At 41.1% G+C, this 23,851-nt stretch overlaps 1 protein-coding gene and 1 pseudogene across 1 annotated transcript; both read left to right on the top strand.

The window, feature by feature from the left end:
* The first annotated feature begins 3,516 nt into the window (after window positions 1–3,516).
* On the top strand, window positions 3,517–7,059 carry LOC117507972 (beta-crystallin B3-like). The gene is made up of 5 exons (XM_034167706.1): window positions 3,517–3,653; window positions 6,174–6,256; window positions 6,402–6,517; window positions 6,605–6,737; window positions 6,839–7,059. The coding sequence occupies exons 2-5, from the start codon at window positions 6,182–6,184 to the stop codon at window positions 6,983–6,985; spliced, it is 471 nt and encodes a 156-aa protein (XP_034023597.1). The 5' UTR covers window positions 3,517–3,653; window positions 6,174–6,181; the 3' UTR covers window positions 6,986–7,059.
* Window positions 7,060–8,478: 1,419 nt separating this feature from the next.
* Window positions 8,479–19,638, top strand: LOC117507805 (annotated as a pseudogene).
* The last annotated feature ends 4,213 nt before the right edge of the window (window positions 19,639–23,851 follow it).

Raw genomic sequence — 23,851 nt, 5'->3', positions numbered from 1 at the left:
TGTTGAGTTTGTTTTCTCTGCTGTGATGCCCATCATAGGAGACACTGGAACAGTTTTCCAACAACGACAACAAAAGTCTTTACAAGTAACCTTAAAATATTGTCTGTCAAAAAAAACAAAAAACATTTTGACATGGAACTGTGTGTGTGTGTGTGTGTGTGTGTGTGTGTGTGTGTGTGTGTGTGTGTGTGTGTGTGTTGTGTGTGTGTGTGTGTGTGTGTGTGTGTGGTGTGTGTGTGTGTGTGTGGGTGGGTGGTAATGGCCATATTTGTGTTAACAGTGATATCTTACAAAATGTGAAGTTTTTAATCAGACTTCAGGTCATGTCAAGGTCATAAATCTAAAGTTAAATTCAAATCAGAGGTCATCTTCTAAAATACACTAATAACCATATGTAATGCGTGTTATGTACACCTAATGTTCTTTTATGTCTAACTGTTAAACCACTTGAACCATAGTTGTTTCAGATCAATGTTTAATGTGTTTATTCGTTGATGTGCTGATTGTTGAGCTGCAGCTTTGTTGTGGATATCTGCTCTGTTTCTCTTTACTGTAGTTCTGAAATGTGTTTGCAGAAGAAATATCGGAGATCATAGTTGGTGTATAATATGTAGTACTTCAGGTCAGTGTACAGAACTCAAAACAAAAAGTTTGGAAACACTGCACTGGGCACAAACAACCATGTGACTACACTAATAAGCGCTTTCGTAAATTGGCTTGTTTAGAGATATTATGAGGACTGCATTCTTCCACTGCGAAATATAGCAATGATTTGTCGAATCCTGTCTGCTATGGCTGATGCGAGACCCTGATTCATGCATTTGTCTCTTCTAGATTGGACTACTGCAATGTTCTATTTTCTGGTTTATGGCAGTCCAGCATTAGGGTCTACAACTGGTTCAAAAAACTGCTGCCAGACTTTTAACACGAAGCGGAAGTTTGACCACATTACACTCATTTTGGCCTGTCTTCACTGGCTTCCTGTCCCATTGAGAGGTTCTGCTATTAACCTTAAAATTGTTAACGGACTGGCACCTCCCTACTTAGCTGACCTACTTAAACCCTACGTACCGGCCCGAGCTCTACGTTTCAGTGTGCAGAACTACTTTGTGTCCCTAGGGTGAATAAAATCAGCGGGTCACAGAGCTGTCTCTCATCATTGCCCCTGTTCTGTGGAATGATCTCCCTGCATCAATAAAACAGTCAGATTCTGTGGAGACTTTCAAGTCCAGACTCAACAGTAGTGTTCAGAATAATAGTAGTGCTATGTGACTAAAAAGATTAATCCAGGTTTGAGTATATTGCTTATTGTTACATGGGAAACAAGGTACCAGTAGATTCTCACAATCCAACAAGACCAAGCATTCATGATATACACACTCTTAAGGCTATGAAATTGGGCTATTAGTAAAAAAAAAAGTAGAAAGGGGGTGTTCACAATAATAGTAGCATCTGCTGTTGACGCTACAAACTCAGAACTATTATGTTCAAACTGCTTTTTTAGCAATCCTGTGAATCACTAAAACTAGTATTTAGTTGTATAAGCACAGTTTTTTCATGATTTGTTCACATCTGTGAGGCATTAATTTTGTTGGTTTGGAACCAAGATTTTGCTTGTTTACTAGTGTGCTTGTGATCATTGTCTTGTTGAAACACCCATTTCAAGGGCATGACCTCTTCAAGTATTTTGACATATCCAAACTGATCCATGATACATGGTATGCGATATATAGGCCCAACACCATAGTAGGAGAAACATGCCCATATCATGATGCTTGCACCACCATGCTTCACTGTCTTCACTGTGAACTGTGGCTTGAATTCAGAATTTGGGGGTCGTCTCACAAACTGTCTGCAGCCCTTGGACCCAAAAAGAATCATTTTACTCTCATCAGTCCACAAAATATTCCTCCATTTCTCTTTCGGCCAGTTGATGTGTTCTTTGGCAAATTGTAACCTCTTCTGCACGTCTTTTATTTAACAGAGGGACTTTGCGGGGATTCTCAGAAATAAATTAGCTTCACACAGGCGTCTTCTAACTGTCACAGCACTTACAGGTAACTCCAGACTGTCTTTGATCATCCTGGAGCTGATCAGTGGGTGAGCCTTTGCCATTCTGGTTATTATTCTATCCATTTTGATGGTTGTTTTCCGTTTCTTCCACGCGTCTTTTTTTTTTGTACATTTTAAAGCATTGGAGATCATTGTAGATGAACTGCCTGTTTTTTTGCACCTGCATATACGTTTTCCCCTCTCCAATCAACTTTTTAATCAAACTACACTGTTCTTCTGAACAATGTCTTGAACGTCCCATTTTCCTCAGGCTTTCAAAGAGAAAAGCATGTTCAACAGGTGCTGGCTTCATCCTTAAATAGGGGACACCTGATTCACACCTGTTTGTTCCACAAAATTGACGAACTCACTGACTGAATGCCACACTACTATTATTGTGAACACCCCTTTTCTACTTTTTTCTACTAATAGCCCAATTTCATAGCTCAAAACCTGGATTAATCTTTTTAGTCACATAGCACTACTGTTATTCTGAACACTACTGTAAGACGCACTTATTTTCCCTTTCGTATGGCTAGCATACTGGTATAGTATGTTACTGTGCTTTTTACTCTTATAATTTTATTAGGAAACGGAGCGTGCTGTGGCCTCAACTTTATCTAAATTCTGGGTCTTTTAGTGAAGCTTAGGGCTAGTGGCTGGTGATAACCTTACTATTTCTTCTGTTTTTCTTGTTGCTTAATGCTGACAAATTATACTGTTTGTTGTCTTTCTGATGCCTGATTCTGTTTTTTTTTTTTTTTCCCCTCTCTGTTTGAGGTGCAGCTCCATCCAGAGATGGGTGTGGTGTCTGTTTCTGTAGCCCTCCCGTCCTGTGCACCGGCAACATTTCCTGTATATTGGTTTTGTGAATTGTTTTGTAAATTGTCGGTTGCAAGCAGAGGGTCACCCCTTTGAGTCTGGTCTGCTTGATGGTTCTTCCTCAAATCATAAGAGGGAGTTTTTCCTTACCACTGTCATCTGTATGTTCGCTCTGGGGGTTGGTAAGGTTACACCTTACTTGTGTGAAGCACCTTGAGGCAACTTTGTTGTGATTTGGCGCTATATAAATTAAAATAAATTGAAAATTGTATTTTACGAACAAGCAGTCACTGCAGTTTTTGGTCCCGTCACAAACACTGGTGCAGAGGGTAAGAGATCTGAACAGGTTGGTGGGTGGCACAATGGAGAATAAAATGGGTGAAAAATTTGGACGCTGGATCAAGAACTGTAAGGAAAAAGGATACAAATTGCTGATTAAGTTAAATTGATACCCACCCATTCAGACTGGCAGCCAATGTGCATGCCCATAATAGGGTCATGGTCAGGATGGCAGAGCTGGGCACACATTTGCCAGTGTGCCAGGCCACAGTCTATTGAGAAGCACTGTGATGGACACAATGGGTGCGACAGACTTGCTGCATCAACAGGCTTTTTGCTGCTGTGGCGAGAAATAAAACATAAATACCCCCACCGGCCTCCACTGCCCGCTCGCCAGGCCTCCACAACCTCACACTAAGACAACCACAGCAAAAAGACACAAGGAAGGGGAAGAACAGAGCGTGCCTTGTACGTGGTACAGTGAAGCACAAGCCATCCAGGTAACACAGATCATCAACTTCATCACTGACAGCTCTTTGTTTGTGTGTGTGTGTGTGTATATATATATATATACAGACAGACATACAACCAGTCAAACATTTGGTCCATTCAGTTGGATGGGAAAGTGTGACCAAATGTTTGACTGGTTGTGTGTATATGCTTGGTACTGCTCATAACAGAACTATTTGTGGGGTGTAAGTTAATATTTCTATTCTGCAGAAAACCTTCCTGTCTCCTTGTATGAATTTTACAAGTCAATACTATAACTTCCAGCGGTTGCATTGCTGAGTTTGATGGGTGAATTTCCAACTGTGTTTGATTCGCTCATTGTGTAATTGTTTCACCAGAATGCTGCTTGTAATTTCACAGTAATACATTTGTTTTTGTTTTGTTTTTGTTTTTTTTTGTGATGTTTTTGCTTTTCAGTGTTGGTCTTTTATTGTCTTTTTTTTTTTTCATTTTGCTAAGTATTGTTTTATTACTCATTACCTCTAGGCATTTATATACAATACTGTGCAAAATATTTAGGTAAGCAACTTGCCTAAAAATGTTTGGGTAAATGTTTAGGTGTGGCATTTGTGCTGGAGACCTTCCTGTATGTTTGTTTTGTGAATTGTTCTGTAATTTATGTCTAGCATGGCCCAAGCAGAGGGTCACCCCTTTGAGTCTGGTCTGCTTGAGGTTTCTTCCTCAGAGGGAGTTTTTACCACTGCTGCTCTGGGGGTTAGTAAGGTTAGACCTTGCTTGTGTGAAGTGCCTTGAGGCAACTGTGTTGTGATTTGGTGCTATATAAATTAAATTAATTGAATTAATCCAAAAATGTTTCATTAAATATATAGTGTTTAATACCAACTTCCAGTAAAAAAGTTTAAGATGTTGGGGCCAAGTAAATGTTGGTGCTGAACTGGATCAAGGAGGAGATCTTGCCTTGTACAGACTTAAAGCCACTATTACAACAAGCAATAAAATTAGTGTCATTTAGTGAAGTAACTGGTTGGCTGTAAGTGCAGCCATGTCACTGTGCACACATTTCAGAAATTAAGCAAAGTAGGTCCTGATAGCACTTAGCTGGGAGACTTAGGAATAGCAGAAGCTGCACAATGTTGCTCGATGCATAACTGGAGTTGCATCATGAAGGGCATCCAGTTTAAAACGTGCCATATTACAATGTGGATTTCTACCAGATCTGTTGTGTGACCAACAAGCACTCAAAAGCGAGGGGGGGACCACACATCCTCATTGCAAGTGAGTAAAGGTAATTAGTTATACTTGAGTGACTGTGTAGATGAGGTACTCAGATACAGCAAATGAGTAAATGTAACTGGTTAACCTGAAATTAACTGACCTGTAACTGAGTAAAAAAAGGTCTTTAACCTGACTTTGATTCTGATTACTTTTGATCCTAATTATAAGGTCAAAGCAAATGAGACCAAAGTTTAGCAAAAAGCATCAAAGATTCTGTAATGAGAATCATGTGGCTTTGATCCACCACATGATTCTCTTTACTGGATCAAAGTAAGACAGACAGTCTGGTTGAAATGGAAAAAACAACCTGCTTGGCATGGTTCAAAGTTCAGCCAAGTTCAGTGATCATCTTCAAAGGGAAGTGACTAAACATGAAAGATCAGGATTAGAAATCAACAAGCAAATATGAGTAATATTTTCCTAAGTACAGTAGTGTTCAGAATAATAGTAGTGCTATGTGACTAAAAAGATTAATCCAGGTTTTGAGTATATTTCTTATTGTTACATGGGAAACAAGGTACCAGTAGATTCATTAGATTCTCACAAATCCAACAAGACAAAGCATTCATGATATGCGCACTCTTAAGGCTATGAAATTGGGCTAATAGTAAACAAAAGTTTCCCTTGTTTCCCATGTAACAATAAGAAATATACTCAAAACCTGGATTAATCTTTTAGTCACATAGCACTACTATTATTCTGAAACCTCTGTATAATTTGCACCTGTCAAAAAAGTGGCTCTTGAAAAAACATAAGTCACAGGGTTTTTTTTCCCCAGTATTATCGGCTCTTTATTTTTGGATTTTTGGTCATTGTTGTGCACTTATTATTGGTATTTATTCTCTTATTGTAGTTAGTTTTTTTATTTGGTGCTTTGATTCTTGTGAAAGCCCTATATAAATAGTTATTAACGAATGTGTGATTTTTGTATATGTACCTCTCACAAGTTACAAATACAAATTTGTTAAAAAAAAAACAAAAAAAAACTTTAGAAATATGGGAATCAAACATCAGGATTAAGGTCAATAATTAGGATCACATAATTTTATAGGAGGAAAAAAGTAAGCCTTCACAATGTGGAAATAAAAGGGTACAAAAGAAAAATGCCAGCCCTGACATAAACAGACAGTGTGAGACACTGTGTGCACTCTGAGAGCTCCACTAGTTATTAAAAGTTGTAGTCTGATTCAATATGCATAAAACCTTTGCAAAGTATTGTCTGCCTGTCAAACAATCCTGATTATTATTATTACAGTAAATCCTGTGCTCTGTAGCATCAAGTATGACAGAACAGCAGGGAAATCCAGATCAGCTGCCTGCAGATAAAGGCCAGGGAGGCGCCGGAGCCATATACAAGGTAGCCAGTCAAATGAGAGCAAAGGTTCTATTACCTCCACACTTCCTCTATATGCCAATTAATTGAAATGAAAAGAATATCTTTTAAAAAAAGAAACAATGTATATTACGCACATCACTGGACGTTTTATTTGCATGTGCTGCAGTTGGTGGTTTTTGAGTTTGAAAACTTTCGTGGAAAGCAGCTGGAGTTGTCTGGTGAGTGCAAAGACATGCGGGAGAAGACAGAGAGAGTTGGCTCAGTCATTGTGGAGTTGGGACCGTGAGTAATCAGTTTTTTTTTTGTTTGTTTTTTTTTTGCCATTTACTGGGAAAATGTGTGTAAGTCGTCTTTTCATTCTTTCCTCAGTTGGGTGGGATTTGAGCGTCCAGGTTTTGCAGGAGAGCAGTTTGTGCTGGAGAAAGGAGAGTATCCCCGCTGGAGCACTTGGACCAATGACCAGAACATCTACAGTCTGAGCTCCTTCAGGCCACTAAAAGTGGTCAGTTATTATCACAAACCTGGTGGCTGTCAGAAGGACTGAACATGTGCACAGGATGTGATATGTTAGCTGTTAGCTGTAACTTGCCGTTTCTCTTTCAGGACAGTGCAGAGCATAAGATCCATCTGTTTGAGGACACAGGCTACGAAGGCAGGAAGATGGAGATTGTTGATGATGATGTCCCCAGTCTGTGGGTTCATGGTTTTCAAGACCATGTGGCTAGTGTGAAAGCTGTCAATGGAACGTAAGGGTTCACCCCCTCAGTCATAATTGGCCTATAGATCACTGACCCAGGGTCAGCCTCAGGCCTCTGCTGTGTCTCATACTCCATGACATGATTTTGGTTTGAGGGATGTGTAGGGAACAACAAATCTTGGGTGTTCTACAGACCTTATGTGTGTGAACCATAGACTCTATATAAAGGTATGGACACACTGCAGAACCAAAGTCAAAGCCTAAAACTTTAAAAGCCTAAACATGATTGGAAACACCTGTGTTGACCTTTGACCCTAACAAATGGCCTCTCACTGTATGAGGAATCCCTGAGACTCGAGACCGGATTCTGGCCTCAAATAACTAAGGCATCCCAAGTTTGATCCAGTTTAATTTTTTTTTTTTTTTTTTTGTGGGTAAACATGACTGGAAACAGCTATTCGCCTTTTCATCCAGATAAAATGACACCTCAATAATTGGTCATTTCAGTATGTTCCTATTTGGAAAAGCCTTGCCATGCTTGATGGCCCATCCTATCAGCTGAATATGCAGTTGCATTATTGCGTGCATGACATGAAACCCACACTTTCCAGCAGCAACTGCTGTGAGGACCAGAGTCCAGACAACATACAGATGTGACACCATTCATGTGAAGGCAGGTGTAAGAGTCCTGGAAAGGTGTTGTAAAATATGATTATGTGAAAAATACAGATGTAAACAGAACCAGAGTTCACAAACAGCTGTTCATGTGACATTATGATTTTAATAGTTTTAATTGAAATGATTTATGGTGATTTTCAGTCAGCCTTTACCTTTCAAGCAGCAGATTAGAACATGAAGATAAGTATTAAAGTCATCATATTGTGTAAAATAATTTTTTATCCATTTATTTAATTTATGCAGCATCAAAATAACAACAAAGCTGCATCAAGGTGCTTCACACAACCAACCCCTAGAACAAGGTAACAGTGATAAGGAAAAACTCCCTCTGATGATATTGAGGAAAAAACCTCAAGCAGAGCAGACTCAAAGGGGTGGCCCTCTGCTTAGGCCATTATACCAAAAAGGTTTGCATTTTTTAAATCTACATTTGTCTACATACTGTTTTTTTTAATCTACTTTTCATACATTTTAAGTTTCATGTTAGACACCCCCAAAGTCCCACAATGCTATAACTGTGCTCACATAAACTGTTTTGCCAGAAATGAAATATAGACCTCACACATTTTGTTTTAGACTTCTGTGACATATATTACAGAAGTACTCCAATATGCTTTAATTTGACCTCAAATTATTAACAGACAATGCCCCTCTTAACAGCCCAGAATTTCCATTCTGTTCCAAAATAATAGAAAAAAAAACTCTTGATATGCAAACAAAGTTGTTACTTCATGCAGCAACACAACAATTTGTTTTATACTTTGAGTTGCAAAATAAATGCTAAAATGCACCTTAAAGTGCTTTTGCTTATCACGCTTTGACGAAAAGGTACGCCTCAAGCCACAAATCAGGGGAAGGGTACAGAGAAATGTCTGCTGCTTTGACAGGCCCAGTGAGCACAGTGGCCTCCATCATCTGTAAATGGAAGAAGTTGTGTTCCACCAGGACTCTTCCTGGTGATTGGGGGAGAAGGGCCTTAGTGAGGGAGGTGACCAAGAACCCGATGGTCACTCTGTCAGAGCTCCAGCATTCCTCTGTGGAGAGAGAACCTTCCAGAAGGTCAACCACCTCTGCAGCAATCCACCAATCAGGCCTGTGTGGTAGAGTGGCCAGATGGAAGCCACTTCTTAATAAACGGCACATGGCAGCTCACCTGGAGTTTGCCAAAATGCACCTGAAGAACTTTCAGACCATGAGAAACTAAATTCTCTGGTCTGATAAGTCAAAGATTGAACTCCTTGGCTTGAATGCCAGGCGTCATGGAGGAAACTCGGCACTGCTCATCACCTAGCCAGTGCCATCCCTGCAGTGAAACGTGGTGGCAGCATCATGCTGTGGGGATGTTTTCAGGGCCAGGAACTGGGAGACTAGTCAGTATTGAGGGAAAGATGAATGCAGCAATGTACAGAGACATTCTGGATGAAAACCTGCTCCAGAGCGCTCTTGACCTCAGACTGAGGCGATGGTTCTTGTTTCAGCAGGACAATGACTCTAAGCACACAGCCAAGATATGAAAGGAGTGGCTTCAGGACAACTCTGTGAATGTCCTTGAGTGGCCCAGCCAGAGCCCAGACCTGAATCCAAACAGTGTTGAACATCTCTGGAGAGATCGACGCTCCCCATTCAACCTGATGGAGTTTCAGAGGTGCTACAAAGAGGAATAGGCAAAACTGCCCAAAGATAGGTGCGCCAAGCTTGTGGCATCATATTCAAGAAGACTTGAGGCTGTAATTGCTGCCAAAGGTGACTCAACAAAGTAAAGAGTGTGAATACTTACGTACATGTGGTTTCTTGTTTTTACTAAATTTGCAAAAATTTCAAAAAAACTTTTTCCATGTTGTCATTATGGGGTGCTGTAACATAACAAAATGTGGAAAAAGTGAAGCGCAGTGAATGCTTTCTGGATGCACAGTATGTATTCATTCTTTCTATTTGGCCTCTGAGTTGTGTTCTTGTGACTTTCTAATTTTAGTGTGTCGGTTTCTCTCTCCACTCTTTGTCTGTTACAAAGGTGAAGAGTTACTGTTCAGATGTGGAAGACAAAGACACAGATGCTTTAATAGCCTTTGAGACAGACCAACAATATGGAGTCGATGAGACGACACCTGAATCCGACAGGTAGGGAAGAGATTCGTCTAAAACACTGTCAGTCTGCAGGTTCATATAGCTTCAATACCTGCATGTACACAAATACAGGCACACAAGACGATTTGGTTCAAACTGAGCACATCCAAATAAATATAATAATAAAAAATAGAAGCCTAAAGAATTCAGAGAGCTATCTAACATTTAAGTCTTATTGTAAAGTCAGTAAGTAGCCTTAAGGTGGAATTGGGAGAGTCAAGTTTAGTTCTGGTGGCTAATTATGATGAATGATGCATGTAGTCAGTCGTCCTGTACCTCTGACATGCACGTACCTGTCCCAGCATCATGATTGACTGAACACACCTAATTAAGCTAATTCCACATGGGTACAGGTTGGATAAATGGTGAAAGAAGAAGGCAGGGATATGTGATGAACATCTGGGCACTATTGGTGCAACCAGTAAGTCCCTGTATGAAACCAAAGTTGTGTTTATAAATTTGAGTGCTAGATTAATTGCACATCTGTTTTAGCATGATGGGACTGGGTTTGTCCACAGAATGCACCTAAATATGGAGCCTAATGAAATATGCAGTGGACATTTCTATGTCTAAAACAAGTATGGTGACAGCATTTTAAAAGCAACAACTGTCTGCACATATGAAGTTGAGGTACGTCTGCCCTCTTGTGGTCACAAGAGGTGCTTGGCAAAGTTGGGCCAGAGTTTGTCTGCAAGCTGCAATGCAGCAATTTAAAGCGTTTTGATTGCACTCTGTGTTCACATATGATTCTCATTTGTTTTCATTATCTTTAGTCCAAAGGCCATCTTGGATCAAGTCCCTGAGGTCTCCTCTGAAGATGCCGATGCCAATGATTCAGCCACAGAAGTAATAGAACTGCCTCCATTTCCTGAGGTGACTTTATTGCTGATCTCCTCTTTCTTTCAGAATATGTGCTTTTAAAGTGGCTGGATTGTTGTTGGTCATCAGCGGTCACACAGTGGGTTCTCTGCGTGCTTGCTTCTCTGTGTGCGTGTATGTCCGTTTGCACAGATCTCCACACCGTTCCTCGACAACAAAGTACAGAAATCAAAGGTAGAGCTCGGTAAGAGGCGAACTCGTCCAACACGCCGACCGCGGTCTGTGCGAGCAGGATTGATGCAGACAGGAAGTCAGGACTGGAGGACCTGCGACTCCACAGGTTATTATAGCCAACATGATGTTATCACAGAAAGTTGGAGATCTGATTACTCACAAAGCATTATTTATGTACCAGGTCATAGTTGATCTGGCAACCCTTGGTCATCTTGTTTTCATTCAGGGCCACATGAAAAATTTCCTTGTTTTCGTTGTTCTTTAAGTTTTTTTGTTTTTGTTTTTAATGGAAACCAAGTTGGTATTTATCTTTTGGTGATCTGAAAAATGATCAATCTGTGACTAAAAAGATGCTCCGAGCTGTGGGATTTGTGATCCGTTACACCCCACTACATTGTTTTACCGCATCTTCAACCTGATTTGTTTACTCGTTGCCTTACTAGAAGAGAGGGAGAACCCTTTAAATCAACGGGACTCCGACGAGGAAGATCAACCCAAACCAAAGGTAGTCTGTTCTCCACCCACCACTCAGCGAGTTCCCGTGATTCCTGGTTTGAGCCCAGCTGCCCTGCTTGTAAGTTCTGTCTAAGTTTCAGCATCAGTCGTGTGTTTTTACATTTTGCTTTGCACTATAATGTAAATGAGTGTGTTTACATTGAGAAGCTGTGTTCTTATTCTCTAAGGCTCAGCTGAAAAAGAGAACTGCTGAAGGAGCAGAAGAAATGGAGGAAGAGAGGAGAAGACGGGAAGGACAGCCCAAATGAAGAAGTATCTCCCTCCCAACTCTCCCGCTCACCTCGCTCTGCCGCGCGGTTGGCTGGAGCTGCACGAGTGCTGCCCCCCTTAGGTGGCACGGATGGAGGGTAAGACCAGAGAGCACCATGCCGCTTTTCAGAAACATTAAAAACCTTTGGAAGCTTATTTCATGTTTAAAACTAAGTGTGTGTGTGTGTGTGTGTGTGTGTGTGTTATCCAGAGTGGTCTCCTCTCCTGCTTGGCTCAAAGAACTCAGGTCTAAGAAGCGTCTCAGTCAACATGACAGTGAGACTTAGCTGGATGCAGGTGAGATGACAGACAAGAAACACAAATCTCCCTTTTTCACTAAACAATCAGTGTCAATTTTTTTCCTACTATAGAAATGCAAAATTCTTCTCACTGTTAGTAGATTGACAACTTGCCCTCAGTACGAGGTCTGTTAGAAAACTATCCGACCTTTTTATTTTTGCAAAAACCATATGGATTTGAATCACTTGTGATTGCATCAGCCAAGCTTGAACCTTCGTGCGCATCCGTGAGTTTTTCACGCCTGACGGTTGCGTCATTCGCCTGTGAGCAGGCTTTGAGTGAGCACTGGTCCACCCCTCTCGTCGGATTTTTATTGCGAATAAAATGTCTGAACAATTTGGAGCTTTGCTGCATCAAATTTTTCCAGAAACTGTGAGAGACCTCCAGGTGGACACCGTTCGGAAAATTCAGATGGCTTTCAGGGACGATTTTATGGGGATTACACAGATTAAGGATGCTCCAGCCGGTTTAAAGACCGCCCACAGCGTCTGAGAGCGCGGCGCACTCCGAGCGCTGATCGACAGGCTGAAACCCCGCTGAAACAACCAGATCATTTCCAAAGTGAAGGCTTTGTTGATCCGGGACGTCGTCTGACTTACACAGAAATGGCAGAAGACGTGGACATCAGTACTTTTTTGGCACATTCCACTGTTACAGGAGTTTTCATCATGGAAAGAGAAGCGGAGGGATGCGCCACGGAGCCGCTCATGGCGCGGACAAAAGCACCTCCATGTTGGTCTCACAGGACGACTTTCAGATGACTTTCAGACGGCTTTCGTGGCTTTTCAATCGTGTGACTATCCGAGAAATTGTGGATGATCTGGACATGCCAGAACATGTCCTGTGAGGCTTCATCACGGCGTTGCTTTGCGCCATGCGGCTCCGTCCCGACGGGAGGGGTGGACCACTGCTCACACAAACCCTGCTCACAGGCGAATGACGCAACCGACAGTGCGGGAAAAAACTCACGCATGCGCACGAAGGTTCCAGCTTGTCTGATGCAATCACATGTGATTCAAATCCATATGGTTTTTGAAAAAATAAAAACGTCGGATAGTTTTCTAACAGACCTCGTATTTTCCAGTCATTCACTCAGTGACACTGGAGCTCACACGACCTTCCTGAGAAGGATTATATATAGAATGGAGAGATTGGACTTAAATCTTCTTTTAAAATGTTTATTTAGGTCTGTTAATGTTGGATCTGATTTTGAATCATTAGTTCTCAGAAGAGTTGAAAGTTTAGAGGATTGCCAGATTTCTGGATGCGGAGTGTATCTCCAGCTTTACAATATTATGGCAGGTTTGAGTACTTACAAGTATTAAAGAGTGCACCAAAGTAACCACTAGGCAGCAGTTCATATCAACTGCATATGCTAACACTAACTGGAATTAACATTTAATTTAACATGGCTTGTTTTAACACGCTCCTCACATTTAAATTTAGATTATGAAAAATGTTTTATATTATGAATTGCTGTAGTCATGTTTTGGATATGCCTAAATTGAATATATATATACACACACACAGTTTTCAGCTCAAAAATGTCTCAAAATATATGAATATTTCAAAAGATCAATCAAAAACAAAACACAAAACAAGGATTTACAATACAGACGTTGAAGTTTGCAAACACTTGACACACACAATGCTTGACATACTTTTTATGTGTAATGAGCCTAGAATATATATTTTCACTTTTTGAACTATCCAAGAACTTATTCCACAGTATTCATTTTTTTCAGATGCACCTGTATACATTCAGCATGGAACATCAATTATTTGTCTACAAGTAGTACACAGCATAACACACTGAGACTCATAACCCTGTTACATTGTCACTTCCCCACAAAGGTACAGCACTGTGTAAGACATTTAGGTACACTGAATGTGCCTGAAACTTTATAAAACAAATGCTGAGTATCAATAGTACAACCCCCTGCAAAAATTATGGAATCACCGGCCTCGGAGGATGTTCATTCAGTTGTTTATTTTGTAGAAAAAAAAGCACATCACAGACATGACACAAAACTAAAGTAATTTCAAATGGCAACTTTCTGGCTTTAAGAAACACTATAAGAAATCAGGAAAAAAAAATTGTGGCAGTCAGTAACGGCTACTTTTTTAGACCAAGTAGAGGGAAAATAAATATGGAATCACTCAATTCTGAGGAAAAAATTATGGAATCATGAAAAACAAAAGAACGCTCCAACACATCACTAGTATTTTGTTGGACCACCTCTGGCTTTTATAACAGCTTGCAGTCTCTGAGGCATGGACTTAATGAGTGACAAACAGTACTCTTCATCAATCTGGCTCCAACTTTCTCTGATTGCTGTTGCCAGATCAGCTTTGCAGGTTGGAGCCTTGTCATGGACCATTTTCTTCAACTTCCACCAAGATTTTCAGTTGGATTAAGATCCGGACTATTTGCAGGCCATGACATTGACCCTATGTGTCTTTTTGCAAGGAATGTTTTCACCAGTTTTTGCTCTATGGCAAGATGCATTATCATCTTGAAAAATGATTTCATCATCCCCAAACATCCTTTCAATTGATGGGATAAGAAAAGTGTCCAAAATATCAACGTAAACTTGTGCATTTATTGATGATGTAATGACAGCCATCTCCCCAGTGCCTTTACCTGACATGCAGCCCCATATCATCAATGACTGTGGAAATTTACATGTTCTCTTCAGGCAGTCATCTTTATAAATCTCATTGGAACGGTACCAAACGAAAGTTCCAGCATCATCACCTTGCCCAATGCAGATTTGAGATTCATCACTGAATATGACTTTCATCCAGTCATCCACAGTCCACAATTGCTTTTCCTTAGCCCATTGTAACCTTGTTTTTTCTGTTTAGGTGTTAATGATGGCTTTCGTTTAGCTTTCTGTATGTAAATCCCATTTCCTTTAGGCGGTTTCTTACAGTTTGGTCACAGACGTTGACTCCAGTTTCCTCCCATTCCTTCCTCATTTGTTTTGTTGTGCATTTTTGATTTTTGAGACATATTGCTTTAAGTTTTCTGTCTTGACGCTTTGATGTCTTCCTTGGTCTACCAGTATGTTTGCCTTTAACAACCTTCCCATGTTGTTTGTAGTTGGTCCAGAGTTTAGACACAGCTGACTGTGAACAACCAACATCTTTTGCAACATTGCGTGATGATTTACCCTCTTTTAAGAGTTTGATAATCCTCTCCTTTGTTTCAGTTGACATCTCTCGTGTTGGAGCCATGATTCATGTCAGTCCACTTGGTGCAACAGCTCTCCAAGGTGTGATCACTCCTTTTTAGATGCAGACTAACGAGCAGATCTGATTTGATGTAGGTGTTAGTTTTGGGGATGAAAATTTACAGGGTGATTCCATAATTTATTCCTCAGAATTGAGTGAGTCCATATTTTTTTCCCTCTGCTTGGTCTAAAAAAGCAACCGTTACTGACTGCCACAATTTTTTTTCCGGATTTCTTATAGTGTTTCTTAAAGCCAGAAAGTTGCCATTTGAAATTACTTTAGTTTTGTGTCATGTCTGTGATCTGCTTTTTTTCTACAAAATTAAACAACTGAATGAACATCCTCCGAGGCCGGTGATTCCATAATTTTTGCCAGGGGTTGTACACTGTGGCTCACAGATCGAGTAAACAGTGTCATAACTGGTAGATCAGAGCAGATGATGCATGTAGAAACCTCCATGCACTTCTACCATGTGTCTGATCACAGGACAATAATGTTGTTGGATGTGATTGCTAAAACATGCTCAATATAAAACACCAGTGGCATTCTATTGTGAGTCACAACAAAGTTATTTGCTCGACCAACTGTGTATTTAAATCTCCATTTCTAACAAGCAGAGGCTTTTGAAATGAAATGCATGAAAAATAAGTTCCCGCTGTACCATGCTTGACCATCTCATTCATTTAATCATTCTTTGAAATTTAGAGTTGTGTGTGACTGAAATAACGTGCTATGTTTTTGGAGTTTTAAAAAGTAACCACTGCGGAGGAAAAAAGTTTCTCAAAAATAATAGTCTATTTCTATATACATTTCTCTGTCATGACACCACACCTGGTCTCAATCCATCATCCAGCCAACATCCCCAGATCAACCAGCAGATGGCACTGTTGTGCAGGGGGCAGGCATTTCTACAGGATATTAAATAAACAAAATTGCTTCTCAGTGATGTGTACAGGGGTGCCCAATACGTCAATCGCAATAGTGGGGTGATTGCATGGCATTAGAATGGCCCCTACCCAGGGGGAGGTCCAGGGTTCAGCTGAGCCGGTCACTTTTTGCGTTTGATGCCTGTGAAATGTTCATGCAGCAGGTCAAAGTGAAAAAACAATTGTGTCTGTCTCAAAGCGCAGTGACGCCAGTTCACCCGCAGTGAGCTTTACAAAGACACTTTTTCTCCTATGAAACTGTGCTGCTCTGTGAGTGTCCTTGCTAAAGACCCACGACATGTTAACAACAAATACTAGCGCTACACCCCCCCCCCCCCCCCCCCCAAATGTGCGTAAAGTCTCTGAGGATGGCACGACGTAAAAAACACTGATAAAACCGTCTTACCTGTCAATCAGGTCGTGCTTTCTGCATAAAATCACACGTAATTCTCCCTGCTCATACGGCAAACCAGGTATAAATCCGGACGGAAAGCAGGTGTTGTTGGAGAGGCGGGTTGGTGTACCCCCAACAACACCTCTAGATTAAAGGTCCACTTCTGAAGCCATTTTTTCCACACAGCTACTACTACTACTTACGATAATAATTTTATCAACTAAAATGTTTGTCAGTATCACGTTTTACTACAGTTCTGCACTAACCGATGAGCCAGTGTATGTTTAGCATTTGTAATGTAGGTAGATCATTTTGACTCTGTCATTTTAAAAGTAGCTCACAACCCAAAACTTGTGGGCACCCTTGATCTAGTACAACCCAGTTTTCTAGATTTTAATCAGTTTTTCCTCATTATATTACATTGGAGACACATTGATACAGTTTATTGTTAATGAGTTGTCAATCATTAAACTAGAAGGGATTATTATATATCCATCTTTTATTCACTGCATTTTACAGGGCATCTGCCAAGTCTAATCCAATGCCGCGTTCACACCGGGGCGTGATCAGACGCTACAAATTTGCGGGGGTCGCGTGACGACAGATGCGCCACCATCTGCCCGGTGTGTCGCTTGCTTTTGCTGCGAAAATTCACCCCGGTGCGTCATCAAATAGAAGGAGCTTCCATTCCGCTCGCCGGCTCCGGTTGTCAGTCAAGTTAATATGACGGACCTTGATCACACAGAGCGAGTTGTTGTGGAAAGCTGACAAACATCATGAGATGTTCCCAATTCAGGGACTATCATTATTTGCTGCAGGAGCTGCGTCTGGATGACGGCTGCTTTCAGCGGTCCTTCGGCCTCTGCAGGACCCAGTGTGAGGACCTCCTGTCCCGTTGAACCGCGCACATGTAAACAATTAAAAAAAAAAAGAAAGAAAAAAAAAGAAACTCTGCTGCCTGCTGTGGGGCTGCTGCTCGTTCTTCCCCTAAAAACTGTCATAATTGTGTTTCGAAACCAGTCACCATTTGTTTTATTATACATCTGTGTAGTTAATAAAATATTCTCCACAGACGATTCGCGCGCGCACGTAAAAAAGAAAGAAACTCCGCTGCTTGCTGTGGGGCTGCTCCTCACTCTTCCTCAAAAAACTCTGTCATAATTGTGTTTAGAAACCAGTCACCATTTGTTTTATTATACATCTGTGTAGTTAATAAGTAAAATAATCACCATGGACGATTCGCTTGCGCGCGCGCGGTAAAATGAAAAGGAAAAGAAACTCCGCTCCCCGCTGCTGCAGGGCTGCTGCTCACTCCAAAAACTCTGTCATAATTGTGAAATAAAGGACAAAAGAGACATAAGTCCTGCTCACAGGCTGCTACCAGATACAGGACATGTTCACATCTTCAGTCAAACTCCAGACAGTCTCCACGTCACTACATATTCAGTCCTGATTGGTCATTGCAGCGCGACGAGATGAAAAAGTTTCAGATTTTCAACTTTGGGGAGGACGGCAACACGACGTGATGCAACGCAATATCGCGCCACGAACGCACCAATCGCTCCAAAATTGCTTCACCTCGCGTCGCGTCCATCGCGTCGCGCTGCGTGACTTGGCGCCAAAACACGTCGTTCCATAGGGATTACATGGCAACCTGTCACTGCTCTCGCTCATGTCGCGCCCGGTGTGAATGCACCACCTGTAAGGGCCCTTTCACACATAACATGAAAGACACAGAAAACTGGAAGAAAATCCGTGAACCAAACACAAAATGGGGAACCACAAATCATCACCCTGCTGTTGGAGAGACGTACAGACCTGCATGACACACCGGCAATGGTTTTGTGCACATTCATGTTGCGTGCACAAACACAGTGTGAGCAGCTGGAACGTGTTGCCACCACATCGTGCCGCTGATGTGAAGGAAAAATAAAATGAAAACTAGCTGTATAATTAGTGAATATCACTGAGTTGATATTAACAATAAATAAAAGGTGACACAATACAGACCCCTGTGGTTAAATAACCCTGGTTAAAAATTAAATAAATAATGTCTCTCACGGGATTCAAACCTGCAATTCACAAAAGCTCAGATTCAAGACGGAAACTTTACCACTGCACTACAGCCACTGTCTTAATGACAGTCAAGTAAAATGGCTAAAATCAACAAGGAGATAAACTTTTTTTTAAAGAGTAAAAATAATAACTGATAAAACGGTGTTTGTTACAGCATATTTTTGATGATACGTGACTGAAAGTGGCGTGTTTGTGGCACTGTTGGCTTGTCATGTTGTCATCGTCCTGCGGTAAGTGTGTTCTGCCGGATACGCGTGACATTCAGATCGCCTGCTGCGTGATCTGACAGTCCGTTTTCATATGGAGCAGCCTGCGGAGGTGTGCTGTGTGTGGACGCTGCAGCCCAGCCGCGTGTGCTCACTGAGAGGCCGCCTTGCCATGCTGTGTGCGCTGAGGACGTGGCTGTCCAGCCCCCATGTGATCATGTCTGTAAATACATATCAGCATGTCATGCAAGTGTGCTCTCCCCATGTGGGGGGGAGCACAGCATGTGCGCACACGTGTGATACACATGCACACCACGTGTGTTGCTTTGCAACGCCACACTTGTGGGGGCACTTAGACAAATTTCACAGCCAGCTTGAAAGTGGTCGCCTGCTCACTATTTTTGTGCTGACAGTGCGAATGGCCACACATTTCTAAGTGTCCAGCGAGGGGTGTTGGATGTTTGTGTGTGACACCTGGAATTTGGCCGACCCCGGCCGCGAGAGGGATCAAGTGGGCTCTCACAGGGCGCATTCTGTCTCTCAGCCACTGGTGTGCGCAAATAGTTGTAGCGACAGGTGATAGGAGGTGTTGGAGGCAGCTGCGATTTTTCACGAATGGCATGTAATTCCTTCTTCGTCGCACTAGTTGGCTTCAATCGTGTTATTTGTGAACAAGCCCTAATGTATGCTTCCTGTGAATTTCAATGTACATTTGTTTTCATTTTAGGGGGCGCCATGTGCAGTTGCTGCTGAGTAACAGTTGGTTCATCTCGGATACTGACGCTGCTTCTGGCGGACCCTGTGCCTTGACTGCTCCATTTTGCACTTGATGTGCCCTTTTTAAACCCCTTTTTCTGAGATTGTACAGGAGGAGATTGCAGATTTTTGCTATTCATGTGGCCATTAACAACTTTTCATTTTGTAAATGAATCACGTGCCAAGACTGACATATTAAGCAAACACATTTTAACTGCTGTTGTATAGGACTCGGTGGCGTAAGACACGCCAATATAATTTACAACAAAAGTGTGACTGTACGGTCTCAAGCTTTGTTCTCTTGTGCAAATCCATCATATGCAAGTTGGTCATGTATTTTGACATTGATAACTGGAAGTATTGAAAATTAAGAATGGGGCACCTTGTGCATATTCTGTTTAAAATGTACAAAATGAATTTTTCCATCATTGTGCCAATGATAGTTTTAAATAAACCTACCTAGCACTTTAAGAACAATTATATATATAATTACGTCCATTACTTCTAAGCATAGAATATACTGCTAACATGGTCAAGGGAGGGTTGTATACTTTTTTTTTTCTCACACCATCACTTAAAGTCACACTTATTAATTACACTGTTCAGTACTGGATTTTTAACTCAGTGCAGTTAATACTTGTGCTTCAGAGGTAATCAGAGAATTGGTGTGTTTTGGACACAATAATGGGATGGAGTGCTTTTTTTAATCTATATCATAAATGGTATGTACCTGTATTGTTTTTTAATGACAAAAAATAATCATGGATTCTGTTATTTATCATCAACATGCATATGTTAAGAGGAAACTGGGTTTACATTAAAGTTTTTTGTCTTTCTGTTGAATGTTGAGTTTGTTTTCTCTGCTGTGATGCCCATCATAGGAGACACTGGAACAGTTTTCCAACAACGACAACAAAAGTCTTTACAAGTAACCTTAAATATTGTCTGTCAAAAAAACAAAAAACATTTTGACATGGAACTGTGTGTGTGTGTGTGTGTGTGTGTGTGGTGTGTGTGTGGTGTGTGGTGTGTGTGTGTGTGTGTGGTGTGTGTGTGTGTGTGTGTGTGTTGGTGTGTGTGTGTGTGTGGGTGGGTGGTAATGGCCATATTTGTGTTAACAGTGATATCTTACAAAATGTGAAGTTTTTAATCAGACTTCAGGTCATGTCAAGGTCATAAATCTAAAGTTAATTCAATCAGAGGTCATCTTCTAAAATACACTAATAACCATATGTAATGCGGTGTTATGTACACCTAATGTTCTTTTATGTCTAACTGTTAAACCACTTGAACCATAGTTGTTTCAGATCAATGTTTAATGTGTTTATTCTGTTGATGTGCTGATTGTTGAGCTGCAGCTTTTGTGTGGATCTGCTCTGTTTCTCTTTACTGTAGTTCTGAAATGTGTTTGCAGAAGAAATATCTGGAGATCATAGTTGGTGTATAATATGTAGTACTTCAGGTCAGTGTACAGAACTCAAAACAAAAGTTTGGAAACACTGCACTGGGCACAAACAACCATGTGACTACACTAATAAGCGCTTTCGTAAAATTGGCTTGTTTAGAGATATTATGAGGACTGCATTCTTCCACCTGCGAAATATAGCAATGATTTGTCGAATCCTGTCTGCTATGGCTGATGCTGAGACCCTGATTCATGCATTTGTCTCTTCTAGATTGGACTACTGCAATGTTCTATTTTCTGGTTTATGGCAGTCCAGCATTAGGGGTCTACAACTGGTTCAAAAAAACTGCTGCCAGACTTTTAACACGAAGCGGAAAGTTTGACCACATTACACTCATTTTGGCCTGTCTTCACTGGCTTCCTGTCCCATTGAGAGGTTCTGCTATTAACCTTTAAAATTGTTAACGGACTGGCACCTCCCTACTTAGCTGACCTACTTAAACCCTACGTACCGGCCCGAGCTCTACGTTCTCAGTGTGCAGAACTACCTTTGTGTCCCCTAGGGTGAATAAAAATCAGCGGGTCACAGAGCTGTCTCTCATCATGCCCCTGTTCTGTGGAATGATCTCCCTGCATCAATAAAACAGTCAGATTCTGTGGAGACTTTCAAGTCCAGACTCAACAGTAGTGTTCAGAATAATAGTAGTGCTATGTGACTAAAAAGATTAATCCAGGTTTTGAGTATATTGCTTATTGTTACATGGGAAACAAGGTACCAGTAGATTCTCACAAATCCAACAAGACCAAGCATTCATGATATACACACTCTTAAGGCTATGAAATTGGGCTATTAGTAAAAAAAAAGTAGAAAAGGGGGTGTTCACAATAATAGTAGCATCTGCTGTTGACGCTACAAACTCAGAACTATTATGTTCAAACTGCTTTTTTAGCAATCCTGTGAATCACTAAACTAGTATTTAGTTGTATAAGCACAGTTTTTCATGATTTGTTCACATCTGTGAGGCATTAATTTTGTTGGTTTGGAACCAAGATTTTGCTTGTTTACTAGTGTGCTTGTGATCATTGTCTTGTTGAAACACCCATTTCAAGGGCATGACCTCTTCAAGTATTTGACATATCCAAACTGATCCATGATACATGGTATGCGATATATAGGCCCAACACCATAGTAGGAGAAACATGCCCATATCATGATGCTTGCACCACCATGCTTCACTGTCTTCACTGTGAACTGTGGCTTGAATTCAGAATTTGGGGGTCGTCTCACAAACTGTCTGCAGCCCTTGGACCCAAAAAGAATCATTTTACTCTCATCAGTCCACAAAATATTCCTCCATTTCTCTTTCGGCCAGTTGATGTGTTCTTTGGCAAATTGTAACCTCTTCTGCACGTCTTTTATTTAACAGAGGGACTTTGCGGGGATTCTCAGAAATAAATTAGCTTCACACAGGCGTCTTCTAACTGTCACAGCACTTACAGGTAACTCCAGACTGTCTTTGATCATCCTGGAGCTGATCAGTGGGTGAGCCTTTGCCATTCTGGTTATTATTCTATCCATTTTGATGGTTGTTTTCCGTTTTCTTCCACGCGTCTTTTTTTTTTTGTACATTTTAAAGCATTGGAGATCATTGTAGATGAACTGCCTGTAATTTTTTGCACCTGCATATACGTTTTCCCCTCTCCAATCAACTTTTTAATCAAACTACACTGTTCTTCTGAACAATGTCTTGAACGTCCCATTTCCTCAGGCTTTTCAAAGAGAAAAGCATGTTCAACAGGTGCTGGCTTCATCCTTAAATAGGGGACACCTGATTCACACCTGTTTGTTCCACAAAATTGACGAACTCACTGACTGAATGCCACACTACTATTATTGTGAACACCCCCTTTTCTACTTTTTTCTACTAATAGCCCAATTTCATAGCTCAAAACCTGGATTAATCTTTTTAGTCACATAGCACTACTGTTATTCTGAACACTACTGTAAGACGCACTTATTTCCCTTTCGTATGGCTAGCATACTGGTATAGTATGTTACTGTGCTTTTACTCTTATAATTTTATTAGGAAACGGAGCGTGCTTGTGGCCTCAACTTTATCTAAATTCTGGGTCTTTTAGTGAAGCTTAGGGCTAGTGGCTGGTGATAACCTTACTATTTCTTCTGTTTTTCTTGTTGCTTAATGCTGACAAATTATACTGTTTGTTGTCTTTCTGATGCCTGATTCTGTTTTTTTTTTTTTTTTCCCCTCTCTGTTTGGGGTGCAGCTCCATCCAGAGATGGGTGTGGTGTCTGTTTCTGTAGCCCTCCCGTCCTGTGCACCGGCAACATTTCCTGTATATTGGTTTTGTGAATTGTTTTGTAAATTGTCGGTTGCAAGCAGAGGGTCACCCCTTTGAGTCTGGTCTGCTTGATGGTTCTTCCTCAAATCATAAGAGGGAGTTTTTCCTTACACTGTCATCTGTATGTTCGCTCTGGGGGTTGGTAAGGTTACACCTTACTTGTGTGAAGCACCTTGAGGCAACTTTGTTGTGATTTGGCGCTATATAAATTAAAATAAATTGAAAATTGTATTTACGAACAAGCAGTCACTGCAGTTTTTGGTCCCGTCACAAACACTGGTGCAGAGGGTAAGAGATCTGAACAGGTTGGTGGGTGGCACAATGGAGAATAAAATGGGTGAAAAATTTGGACGCTGGATCAAGAACTGTAAGGAAAAAGGATACAAATTGCTGATTAAGTTAAATTGATACCACCCATTCAGACTGGCAGCCAATGTGCATGCCCATAATAGGGTCATGGTCAGGATGGCAGAGCTGGGCACACATTTGCCAGTGTGCCAGGCCACAGTCTATTGAGAAGCACTGTGATGGACACAATGGGTGCGACAGACTTGCTGCATCAACAGGCTTTTTGCTGCTGTGGCGAGAAATAAACATAAATACCCCCACCGGCCTCCACTGCCCGCTCGCCAGCCTCC

This window comes from Thalassophryne amazonica, chromosome 3, assembly GCF_902500255.1.
Source record: "Thalassophryne amazonica chromosome 3, fThaAma1.1, whole genome shotgun sequence".
Classification (NCBI taxonomy): Eukaryota; Metazoa; Chordata; class Actinopteri; order Batrachoidiformes; family Batrachoididae; genus Thalassophryne; species Thalassophryne amazonica.
This window is presented reverse-complemented; position numbering and strand designations above follow the sequence as displayed.